The sequence below is a fragment of the Megascapheus bottae genome, chromosome 22, assembly GCF_031878675.1.
Source record: "Megascapheus bottae isolate mThoBot1 chromosome 22, mThoBot2.hap1, whole genome shotgun sequence".
NCBI classification, from domain to species: domain Eukaryota; kingdom Metazoa; phylum Chordata; class Mammalia; order Rodentia; family Geomyidae; genus Megascapheus; species Megascapheus bottae.
The window spans coordinates 16268984-16282265 of NC_143530.1; the positions used below are offsets into that span (position 1 = coordinate 16268984).

Sequence of the window (13282 nt, forward strand, 5' to 3'; positions counted from 1 at the left end):
CTCTGAAATCCACATTCTGGTTCATTTAAATTGAATTTCTCCTCTTAGCTATCTCTTAAGGAAGACTTGACAAACCCAATCCCCATTCTTCTTATCATGTCACATAGGGCTATTCATTTAGCACAGTGCTCTCTCTCCTTTGTTGGGAAAGGTCTTCAGGAGCAATATAATAAATTGTATAAATTTCTGACCAACAAACCACTTACTTCTATGTCAGAAAGTTTTGGTCATAGTTATAATTTAGTGACTTGTCTTGGGGATTGGATCCCTCAGGGTTAGATCTCAGGAAGGAACTTCTTATTAAGGGGAATTGAGCATGGAGATATGCTTGTTGTATTCCATTAGGAAAAAAATATTAAGAGAGTTGAAGTAAAAATCTGAAGGCTCGTGCCAGAAGCAGTACCAAACATGGATACAAAGAATCCAAATTTACTACCAGGGGAATATGGAATCTGAAGAACAACATACAAGAGAAAAATAAGGAGGATTGGTTTATAGAATTATTGTCAGGAATGTTCATGAGACAATTTAAAACTCAAACCAAAAATGTGTAGGCAAATTTCTTAAGCATTCCTCAACCTGTCTGGTGGGTTTTGAGTCATAGTTCAAAAACTTTTTCTACAGACATTCAAGTGGAATCCAACCATTTCCTTCCAATATTTTTAAGGTTTTGTCTTTATTTAGATTCCCCAATCCTAATTTAGATTTTTATTAACAATTGGATATAAAGTTAGAATCTAATTTATTATTCTCTCCAGTTATGATCCAATTATTTATGTACTTAAACTTCTATTTTCCCAGCAATTTAAGCTGGGGTAAATTATCATATATAAATTGTCATATATAGTCTAATTCTGGGCCTCTTATTCTACTGATTTATTTATGTACCAGCACCATATCATTTTAATTATACAGGCTTATAATTATACAGCGACTTTTTTCTTTTTTAATAATTTATTAACATTGATTTTGATATCATATTTCAAATGTCATATTTAACTAACAAGTATTTAAGTAAGAAATCTCTGAATACAATCACTGGCTCTTAGGTTTTAGGACATAATTACAATCAAGCATTAATCTATGCAATAAAACATTATGTTCATAGAGTATATAGCCCATCATAGATTTTTATGTCTATGTAGTTATGTTTCTATCTCCAAGACCATGTCCATAACATTGGGTACACAAATATTGAGTCATCACTCTTGTAGATATTTCATACTTTTTAAGTGTCTTTTTATTCTTGCATTTTCCCCAGATAAACTTAATATGATCTTGTTTCAGCTGGTACTTCTTTGAATAGTCTTTCAAAAAAATCTCTACAATATTAAAATAAAATATTTACAATTCTATAAATTTTCTTATAACTCTTACCATTTTCCCCCAAACCTTCTGAATGCTTCTATGTAACACAGCAGTACTATAAGAATGGCAATACTATTATCAAAACTTTAAAGTGCAACCGGAAAATGAACAGGTTAAATCCCAAATAGAGATGGAATCCCATTCACTCAAGTCTGTGTTCTTAAACATTTAACCCCTATTTCTGTTAATCCCATGCCATCAAAATAAACTGCATCTTGGATATGGGTACCTGAGATTTAGGGAAAATCAGGGTGGCTTTGAGATATTTACCTGAAACTCAGTTTAGAGGTCCCAATGAGATCTTGAGATGCACGGAGGCTAGAGCTGCTTATAGTATAAAATGGAAGGGTCAGGGTAATCATAATCATAACTAGTAACTCCTCCCCCCACACTCAACAGACTTTAGAAATTGGTCTTTCTGATTGCTAGGGCAACTGCTTATTATAGTATATGAACTAGTCTGATGCTGGAGGAAAATTAACAGTGTGGAATGTATGAAAGCATACATAGTTTGAAGTGGGTTATGCAATCTTTCTCCTGGGAATCCATGATTCTTGTGACCAGTATGAAACTTCTATATTTTCCTGGATGAGTTGTATAACAAGGGAGTCATGCTGTGCTATGGGGTTTAATTCTAACATGTTTGGAATTTCCCCGAACTGACTTACCAAAATAAGATCTTTGCAATAAAACCTGCCATTGTACAAACTCTAGTTAAGACACGAGCTATACAGAATGAAAGTTTTGCTTTGCAGCTGTGGATAGGGTGTCAGAATGGTTGGTTGATAAAAGTGAGAGTAACAACTTGCCCCTTGTCTCAGTGAAACTTCCAAAAGATTCTGTTGGACGACTTTGCTATTTCAAGTAATGGCAATATGTCTCTGGGACCAAAAGGGAAGTCCTATCTTAGAATATATTCCAGGCTGCATTTTTAAGGTGTGACCCATGCATGTATATATCAATGTTCTAACAGAAGAGAAAGGATGCCTGGAGCTGATGCCTGGCTTCTGAGAACTTTCCTGAATGTTCTCTGAAACAGCTTTTTATGTGTTACACATCTTTTATGTGTTTGCATTTTTTCTTTTTAAAAAATTTTTATTGTCAGGATAATGTATAGAGGGGTTACAGTTACATTTGTCAGGTAGTAGGTGCATTGCTTCTCTTACATTGATACCCCTTCTCATGTTTTTGTCCCTGTTTCCCTTCTCCCACCCCCTCCTAATTATCTTGTTTTCCCCTCATTCCCTAACAAACATATATACAATATACCTGTTAACAAAGTCAGATACTGTAACAACATGAGATTAACCATAAAGGCAAAAAAGAGAAGAGAAATAGCATGGTATATTAAGAACAACAATCACACAAGATAAACCTCTTGTTTCCATATCCTAGAGTTCATTTCATTTAGTCTCATCCTATGTGACCTTATACACATAGATCTTGAGCTACTGTAATCCTCTGTGAGGAGGATATGTACTAATTATTACATATATAATTATATGTTAGATGTGTACTAATTATTACAAATGAGGGAAACCATTGATCCTGTGTTCCTTTGGATCCGGCTTACTTCACTTAATATGATTTTTTTTCTAAGTCTTTCTATTACCTTTTTTTTTTTTTGGTGGGTCATGGGGCTTGAACTCTGAGCCTGGGCACTGTCAGCTCAAGGCTACAACCCTGCTTCTGGTTTCCTAGTGGTTAATTGGAGATAAGAGTCTCGTGGACTTTAGTGCGGGATCTGGCTTTGAATGGCAGTTCTCAGATCTCAGCCTCCTGAGTAGCTAGGATTACAGGCGAGAGCCACCACGCCTGGCTTGCGTTTTTTTTCTTGAAATAACCTTTAGATGTTTAAGAATTGTTATATTGGGCCCATTAACTTTTCTTTAACAACACTAACCTAAGTACTATTGGTAGTCTACAGAATGTTGGGTTTAAAATGGAAAACAGATGAATTTTCAGAATAAGCTATTCAGAAGGGTATTCATGGAGAGCAAATTTTCACCTGAAGGCTTAAAAGGTAATATCTTAAAAAAATATTCAGAGAATCTTTCTTTCTGCTTGACAGTCTTATGCATTTTCATATAGCATGGATTGTTTAGTAAATAGGAGGAAAGTAAGAGCAAGAGAGAGCTGGTAAGACTAGGAGATTTTTTTCTGGAATTATAAACAAATGTTAATATAAAGGAAAGGTGAATAGTTTTTAAGAGAGAAAAATAAAATCGCAAAAATAGATTCTAACTAGGTATGCCTTACTGAACTTCTTTCAAGTATTAAAATGGCACTTGATTTATTTCATTGTTCTATTATACTTGAAGTATTCATGATAATGTTGTAATTTCTTCTCCCTGGTTCACAATGAAAAAGAAATCAGGTAAAAAGCTTGTACAAATCCTATGCTTTAAGCCACCTCAGCATCTATGTTCATGCTTCTTGCTTTCCCTCATTGCTTATGAATTCTTGCTGCTCCTGTGTAAAGGCAAGCCATCCCTCCACACTTGAGAGCTTTTTCCTTTTCATCTCCTTAAATCAACACTCTTGTAATTTTCTTCATTTTCATTTCTGCATGGTCATTCTAACTGTTGTATCTTTCATTTCCTTCAAAAATAACACAAATTTCTCATCATATCCCTTTCTACTATTGTCCGTTTCTCAGTTCTTCTTTGTAGTCAGAGGACTGAGAGGATTGAAATTCATTCACTTTCATAGCCTTCCTCTCCCTCCAACACCATCTCCACAGTCCTTCCTTGCATTCATCTCACCTCTGCTCTTTTTTTTTTTTTTTTTGGCGGGTTCACTCTCAGGATTACTGAAGTTCACTGTCACTTTTCAGACTCAGATCTCACTTGCCTGGCAACTGATCACTCTTTCCCTTTGGAAATACTTTCCTCTCTTTCTTGCCAGGTTGGTTTATGCTCTTGATCATCTTATTCTTTCTGTTCTTCCAGACCTCAGTGTTGTGCACACTCTTCCCTCTACTGAGAGCACTCATCCTGCAGATACATCTGTTTTCTTGGCTCCATTAGGCATTTTCTGGAATGTTCTTCTCTGATTTCTTCCATAGAAAGAAGAGAAAGATCTCTGATTTCTTCCATATCCATTTCCCACGCTCCCTACTTCACTTCATCAGATATATTTGTAACAGATTTTATCAGTCTTTTTCTTTTTATTGATTTATTTTGTAACAATACAAACAATGAAATAATTATTTATTTTGTATTGTAATTTAGTATATTTTGTACCAATGTCTGGAATAATGGCTGTCATATAGCAGGCACTAAACATAAATATGCATATATATGTGTTTATAAATATATGCAAGTACATTTATATAAGAATATATATACATATACATTCATATGCTAAACATGAATCAATAAGGAGGAAAATTTAAACCTAAGCAAAATCTTTACAGACAATTTTTAGTCAGGTTGGAAGATGATCTGATAGTCTGATCAATAAGCACTTAATTGAAGTATATGCTCATAGTTCTGTTTTAATTTTATTTTATTATCAGAGTGGTGACAGTTCCATTTGTAAGGTAGTGAGTATATTACTTCTTGAACATTGTTACCCCTTTTCATGTTTTTCTTCCACTTTCCCTCTCTCTCCCTCCCAATGTAGACATTTCCAACATATTGTCTTGTGAATATTGCTGTCATACTGGTTCATCTTTTGTCCTTTGTCTTATCATCTTGTTTTTCTCTTCCCTTGATTCAAATAAACAAACAAATGAATGCATATACACTAACATCAGGTACCAAAGTCAGACACAAGAACAGCAGAGGATAAACCATAAGGGAAAGAAAAAGAGCAAAGAAATAACTTCACATAGTACATTAAAAACAACAACCACAAGGATAAATCTTTTGTTTTCCTATCCTGGAGTTCATTTCACCTAGGCTCTTCCTATATGGCCATATGCACTTAGCTTTTGAGCCATTGCGCTCCTCTGCCAGGAAAATCCTAGATGCATACTAATTATTACAAATGAGGGAAATCATAGAGCTTGTGTCTTTGGGTCATGATCTTAATGTAAATTCATAGTACATACAAATACAAACATACTGAAGCATATAGGCAATATATATTGTTCTTAAAGGGAATTTAAACATCATTGTCATGAGAAATGGTTTAAATGCTCCACCTTTTTGTGCAAAAGATTAATCTATAAGAATGTCATGATTTTTCCTGTTTTTTATTATGAAAAGTATTGCAATTCTCATGTGAGGTCAAAACAATTAGAGTTTGCTTAGTTCATTCTGCTTTATACCTAAGTAAACTAAGCTTTATAAACTGGTCCATAAACTAAAAAGTGACATTGGGTTGTGTTGTGTTACTAAGGTGATCTTTTCCTTGTTAAGTATGGTATCATTATTCCTTATAACCTATAATAGTAGTTCTAAAGACATTAGAGAATAAAAGACATACATTTTGTGCAGAAAAAGTCAAGGTTTTAAGACAATTAATCAGGAACTTTATTCTTCTGAACGCAATCTCTATACAAAAAGATATATACTCGGGCCAGGACTTTGGCTTAATGTAGAGTGCCTGCCTAGCATGCACACAGACCCGGGTTCGATTCCTCAGTACCACATACATAGAAAAACCCAGAAATGGTGCAGTGGCTCAGGGTAGAACACTAGCCTTGAGGAAAGCCTAAGGAGAGTGCTCAGGCCCTGAGCTCAAGCCCAGGACTGGCAAAAAAAAAAAAAAGATATATACTCCCGTTTCTTGATTTCTTGATTTTATTCTAAGATATTAATGTGAAAACAATGCACATCTAGACAGTATATATATATATATACATACATACATACATAAGAGGAAAAAATTATTGTTACAAGAATGATTGTAAAGGATTTATTTTAAAAATTAATAGTACATATATGCCATTAGGGCACACACTGAAAGTTGACTTTTACTAGAAGAAAAAAGAAATAGTAAGTACAAGTCATAAAATTCTAAACAATGATTTAATGACTTCCCTTTTGGTGAGAGAAATGAGATTACACCCAGGGTCTTGTCCATGGGTCTACTCATATTTTGTATTTTGTGCCTCAAAGTCACAATCCTCCTGCCACCATCACTTGAATAGTTGAGATACAGTTATGTGGCCAGGTAATAATCCCCTAAATCAAGCATCATGGTCTAACATCACAGTTTACTTAGTGTCATAAAGTAAGAAGCATAAAATGTATTCTAATTTTTTCTGTCTTCCAATGGAGTAATAGAATACCTTCCATGATTTAAAAAACTAAATTATAAATCAAGTCTTAGAAGCCACAACTAACTGACATAAAATCTAATTTAATGTATCTGCAGAAAATATAAGTGCTAGTGTCAAAAAAATTTTTAAAAATCCATATTGCATTTGACAATGCTACGTCATGAGGCAAATTTTTTAGTTATACATTTCTAGAACCTGTAGACTGACCTGATTTTTCTGAACAGTTCTGAAGAAGCTCAAAGAAGAAACTGCTAAACCCATCTTTAATTGCTCTCCTAATGATGCCCCTGGCAATATTCACAAATTTTGTAATCCTCATTCACTTGTAGAAGTTTTACAGATATTTGGGATTCATGCAAATAATATGTTAGAGCTGAAGAAATGTGGTTGTCTTTAACATGACCACTCTTTCATTAACTGTTAAAATCAATTTCAGTTATGACTTAGAGTTTGTTTGTTTTGGTGTGTCATGGGGCTTGAACTCTGGGCCTGGGTGTTGTCTCTGAGCTCTTCAGCTCAAGGCTACTGCTCTACTGCGATCTTCAGACCTCCGCCTCCTGAGTAGCTAGGATTACAGATGTGAGCCGCTGAGCCCAGCTGACTGAGAGGTATTGTTATGAATATAAAAAGCGAGAAAATCTACCTGCAGAGAATAACCAATCATAGAGTTTCCCCCCCAACCAATGTACCTTATTTCTTAAACAGAAATATCTTGGAACAGTGGAAATTATCTTCAATTCCCCTCAGATTTCTCATTATTAACAAGGATTAACAAGGAATTAAGTATTGATATTGTCCTTTCCATATTGTCCCTTACCCTGATTTACCTTTTAGTTTTCATTCTACATTGCTTCAAAGGGTCAAGAATATATATTATTAAGATCAATTACCTAACAGCCTCAAAATATACAGGATCTGTATATCAATTATGGCACCTGAAGTGCAAGAGTTAAATAATCGAACTATTTATTTTGGCGTTCAATCAGATATTTGGCACTAGAAAAAGCACATTCAAATTTTTCTAGGAAAAGAAAAAAAGATCACTGTTCTCCCCTGATCTGATTAGAAACTTTTTGGTGGTGAATGCTTAACTTAGAGGAACATGAGAAGACATATAAACGATGGTCAACTTGGGAGGAATATTCCAGTTCCTCCACCTAAATGACTGAATTTCCCATCTCATTTAGTACCTCTCTGGTTATAATGTTAGAACATTCTTTCATTTGTTAGGTCTAATGACGTAACAGGAAGATGGCTCAAAAGACAATCCCCAAAGTCTGATCACTCTACTATCCTTCTGTAGTCCCCTTTCCTAGCACTTTCTTTACAGCTTCTTTAACATCTTTGTTTCTGAGGGTATAGATCAAGGGATTAACACTGGGAGTGACAATTGTATAGAAAAGTGTAAGGAACTTGCCCTGGTCCTGGGAATAAGTGTTAGTTGGCTGGAGGTACATGTATATGATTGTACCATAGAAGAGAGAGACAACAATAAGATGAGAGCTACAGGTACTGAGGGCTTTCTTTCGTCCAGCAGCTGACTTGATATGAAGCACAGCTTGTGCAATGTAACCATAGGATATGAGGATGAGGATGAGCGGTGCCAGGATGATGAAGATTGCCAAAGAAAATGCCAGCATCTCAAGGGTCATGGTATCTACACAGGCCAGGCTGATCAATGCTGGCATCTCACACAGAAAGTGGTCCACTCTCCTGTGCCCACAGCGGGGTAGCATCAATGTCTGGGGTGCCATTATAAGAGAATTGCCAAAGCCGCTCAACCATGCCACGGAAGCCAGCTGCCCACAGAGGCGAGGGTGCATGATGATGGTGTAATGCAGTGGTTTGCAGACCGCAACGTAGCGGTCGTAAGCCATGACAGCCAGCAGGACACACTCCACCCCTCCCAGGGCTAAAACAAAGTAAAGTTGGATGGCACAACCCAGGTAGCTGATGGTTTTATCTGAGCCCCAAAGGTTGTAGAGCATCTGAGGGATGGAGCCTGTGGTGAAACATATGTCCAGGAACGAGAGGTTGGCCAAGAAGAAATACATAGGGGTGTGAAGCCGGGAATCTAGTGCGGAAAGCAAGATGATAGTCATGTTGCCAAGAAGAGTCAGCAGATAAAAGGTGAGGACCACTACGAAGAGAATCACCTCTAAATGGGGGCGGTCAGAGAAGCCCACTAGAATAAAGCCTTCTAAAGAACTTATGTTAACCTTTTCCATCAGGAACCACACGTTATCTGTTGAAAGATACGAACACACACAGACTACTTCAAAATGGAATGATCAGTAAAATCTCAGAACAAAACTTGCCTTAAAATTATCAGACGCTTGGGGCTGGGAGTTTTGCCTAGTAGTAGAGTGCTTGCCTAGCATGCATGAAGAGCCGGGTTTGATTCCTCAGTACCACATACATAGAAAAAAGCTGGATGTCGTTCTGTGGCTCAAGTGGCTCTAGCCTTGAGAAAGCCCAAGTACAGTGCCCAGGCCCTGAATTCAAGCCAGGACTGGGAGGAGGGGAAAGAAAAGAATTACCAGATGCTTAACCTACATTTTTCTTTTATATATATATATTTATTGCAATTAATAAAAGGGTTACATGATATTTGCCACATAGAAGGTGCATTAATTCACATACATTGATACCCTTTCACATATCTTGGTTAACCTACATTTTTCAACAGGTTCTGGCTGAATCATTATTTGGTCTTGCAATGCACAGTATTTCACAGATTTTTCAAGTTCTTGGGTAGGATTGTTTATCAATATTTTACATTTTTAATCTGATCAGGATGTCAATGGATTATTTTAGAAGGTATTTTTGCAAAGGAATAAACACACAAATGTTTCACATTTGTCACCGTGTCCTAATCATTTGTAGCCTGTGAATCCGAGGCTTGAATCTCTTGATTCAAGAGGAGAAATCTCTTACTGTTAGGAGGAAAGATCTCATACTACAAACTGTTTTATGAATACAGAAAACTCAGAGTCATATCCAAACTCAATGGAGTAAAAGTGATGAAGTGAAATTAGGGAGAATATCTCATTCTTTGTATCTTTACTTCTGATCCTATTCAGTTCTATTTGTTGAGACATGGCTTTGATACGCATGTATCAGAAATTACAATAAGGAACAGTTTATGTCATTCCCTTAATATTCCCTTTACTCTGTCTCTCTTAAAGGTCTGTAAATTATTTACATTAAAAATGTTTCTTTTATCTCTAGGATTTGTGACTTCTAAATGTGAGCAATGCTTTTCCATAAAGGCAAAAGCAATTCCTCAAGTCAATCACAGTGGAGTGAATGATGAACACTTATTTGATAACCTTCCCTTTGTTTTAGTCATAAAAAGTCCACTTCCAGAAATCCTATATTATTTTCTTTGTTGTTGTTATTGTTGGTTGTGGGTCTTGAACTCTCGGCTTGGGCACTGTCCCTGAGCTCTTCAGCTCAAGATGATCACTCTACCTTGAACCACAGTACCACTTCTAGTTTTCTGGTGGTTAATTGGAGATAACAGTCTCATGGACTTTTGTGCCCGGGCTGGCATTGAACTGAGATCCTCAGGCCTTAGCCTCCTGAGTAATTAGGATTACAGGCATGAGTCACCAGTGCCGAGCTCTATATTATTTTCTTTATCTGTCCTGATCTCATAGAACTAAAATATTTTATATCTTTTATGACACTTGATACTCTAAATTATTTGGTGGTGGTTTTATGTCTTAAGACAATTGTACTATATAATATAAATTAACCAAAGACAAATTTCCACTTACTGATAGTTTAAAATCTTTTCCTGAACAATAGGAAGTACCAAAGCTGAGACTTGTATTTAAAAGCAGTGTAGTGGGTCTGGGGGTGTAAGTCAGAGGTAGAGTTCTTGCCTTGCAATCCTATGGTCCTATGAAGTCCAGCCTGGTCAAAAGAAAAAGGAATATATTGTATCTCAGGTATACTGGGAACACAAAATAGGGTGCAATTCTATTACTCTAAGCATGCATTGCTATAATTAAATTATGTAGCATGTGTTCCTAACAACAGGTTTAGAATTTTGTATGTTAAAATTTGACATTTGAAATATTTGAATATATTTGAATAAAGAATTATTAAAGTCATTACTTCAGAAGTTGTGACAAGCTTCGTGAGTGTTGATGGATGTGTGTGATAATATTAACAATAACTAAGTGAAAAGACAATTCTGTGATATTGGATGAGGGCCAAGTGTGTGTGTGTGTGTGTGTGTGTGTGTGTGCCAGTCCTTGAGCTTGAACTAATGGCCTGAGCTTTTTCACCCAAAGTTAGTGTTGTACAGTCTGAGCCACGGCTCCATTTGCAGCTTTCTGTTGGTTAATTAAAGATAAGAGTCTCATGGACTGGCTTAGAACAATGATCCTCAGATCTCATCTCCTGCGTAGGATTACAAGACTAAGCCACCAGCACCTGGCAATGAGGGCTTTACCAACATCTCTTGTAAAAGAATTCTTTTCAGTGCCATTCTGTCATAGTCAAGAAGGAGTATCATAGGTGTGAAACAAGTGAACTGGGAAGGTACATAATAAACTAATAGTAAAGATGGGGCAAAGAAGAAATTGTATCAAGGTTGGAAACTAAAATTGTCTCATTTCTTTACAAATAGCTGGAAGTAAATATGACCGTAAAGCAATAGTGATTAATGCTAGAGTGTATGAATTTTTTAGTCATCTTTGTAAATTTCTATGTTTTAAATATCTCAAAATAAAAGTAACAATAAAATCACTGAGGTGACTATTAAGTATTGTGAGCTAGGCACTAGTGTATAATATTGGGTGTAGTCTATTTTATGTCTTAAGATTCTGCTGCTTGGTAGATTCACATTTCTTTTTAATTTGGGGAAGAATAATTCACTAAGGAGCTCAAAAACCTCTTTAAAGGGCCAGGAGCGTGGCATAGTGGTAGAGTGTTTGCCTAGCATGCATGAAACCCTGGGTCCGATTCCTTAGTACAACATACACAGCAAAAGCCCTGGATCTGATTCTTTGGTACACATACACAAAAAAAGGTGGAAGTGGCACTGTGACTCAAGTGGTAGAGTGCTAGCCTTGAGAAAGCCCAAAGACAGTGTTCAGGCTCTGAGTTCAAGCCCCAGGACTGGTAAAAAAAAAAATTGTATTGAGACTGAGTCTGCCACTTTCTGTGGCTTAATACTTGTTAATAACTACTAGTCTTGATTAAAATAGACTCAGTAGAAAGGATTCATATCTCTCTCTCTCTCTCTCTCTCTCTCTCTCTCTCTCTCTCTCTCTCTCTCTCTCTCTCTTCTCTCTCCTCTCTTTCTCACTGAGTTCAAGCCTCAGGTCTGGCAAGAAAAAAATCTCTCTTAAGGTTCGTATAGAATGAATGATACTAAACCACTCTAAAATATGTCAATCCTTTGGAAATAAAGTACATAGACATTTATAATGGAAAGTGAAATGCTAGAATGAGTTTCATTGCTCATTATTTGATCTCATCCTGAGGTTCTAAAAATGTCATCTCATTGATAAGTTAAAGGCCTATGTCATGAGCTACGAACTTACCAAATTTGACAGCAGCTTCAGAAATGCCATGTTCACAGCACCTTCTCTTTCCTGGAATTTCACTTGGAAGTCCAAGTGGAATGACCAGAGTGTAAAAAAAGGAGATGAGAAAGCTATAGGAAATCTCTCAGAAAGGACACAAGATTGAGGGGCAACAGGACATAGTGGAGCAGAATGTGGATGATTTAATGGAGAATATTGAGAAACGTAGTAGGCTGGGTATCACACCTGGTGTGTAATAGGCGTATTCACAAACCCGACCTCCCAGCTCCAGATGAGGAGCCAGAGAAGCAGCAGCATGAGTGGGTTTCTGGTGTACACTCAGCACAGGAAGCACTTAGAGATCAAAGAACTAATACCTGCCAAGGAAGAATGCCTTATGGATTTCAGAGTTGCCATGGGATTGGAGTCTTGTTTTTCAGCTTTACTCTGTGAAGAAGACTTTCATTTCCTCCAAAATTCCCTTACCTCATTATCTCTAACAAGGGTTGGGAGAATTTATGGTCTCACAGGAAATACCACTCTTTCTAACATACACACACACACACACACACACACACACACACACACACACACACACGAGAGAGAGAGAGAGAGAGAGAGAGAGAGAGAGAGAGAGAGAGAGAGAGAGAGAGAGAGAGAGAGGGAGAGGGAGAGAGAGAGAGAGAGAGAGAGAGAGAGAGAGAGAGAGAGAGAGAGAGACAGACAGACAGACAGACAGACAGACAGAGACAGAAACAGAGAGACAGAGAGATGGAGAGAAATGAATCTTTTTCACTGAGTCTATTTTAATCAAGACCAATATTAACAAGTGTTAAACCACAGAAAGTGTTAAAGTTGTATTGTCAATAGTATAGAAGCCTTATGTTCTACATGTTGCTGTCAAAGACTTCCAAGGCACATATCATTCCAACTTCACATATCATCTGTGCAGGCAGAAAGTTTAGTTGATACACATGATATACTACCTATAAATATACATTATATAGTTTATTATTTAAGTTTGATCTTTATTATTAACAGTAGTAATATTTCATGATCTACTAATTTCAGTGGTCATTTCTGAGTATTTTTACCAAGTATAAAGATTTGAATTTTGTGCTTTATGCTGAATATTGTG

The 13282-nt window shown here is 36.5% G+C and overlaps 1 protein-coding gene across 2 annotated transcripts; it reads right to left on the reverse strand.

The window, feature by feature from the left end:
• Positions 1 to 7890: 7890 nt before the first annotated feature.
• LOC150048137 (putative olfactory receptor 2W6) lies at positions 7891 to 12561 on the reverse strand. Of its 2 annotated transcripts, none has more exons than XM_090356194.1 (2): positions 12522 to 12561; positions 7891 to 8798 (listed from the first exon to the last, which is right to left on the reverse strand). In XM_090356194.1, the coding sequence occupies exons 1-2, from the start codon at positions 12559 to 12561 to the stop codon at positions 7891 to 7893; spliced, it is 948 nt and encodes a 315-aa protein (XP_090212320.1). The 2 variants fall into 2 exon arrangements, with proteins under 2 accessions (XP_090212320.1, XP_090212321.1); XM_090356195.1 differs by lacking the exon at positions 12522 to 12561 and adding an exon at positions 11528 to 11549 and having other exon boundaries at positions 7891 to 8801.
• Between the last annotated feature and the right edge of the window lie 721 nt (positions 12562 to 13282).

Excerpts from the sequence above, each read along its gene's own strand:
- LOC150048137 (XM_090356194.1), bottom strand. The coding sequence starts at position 12,561 with ATGGCAACTCTGAAATCCATAAGGCATTCTTCCTTGGCAG. Across the intron at positions 8,799-12,521 it reads AAGGCATTCTTCCTTGGCAG|GCTTTATTCTAGTGGGCTTC; the intron begins GTATTAGTTCTT and ends GTTCTTTAGAAG.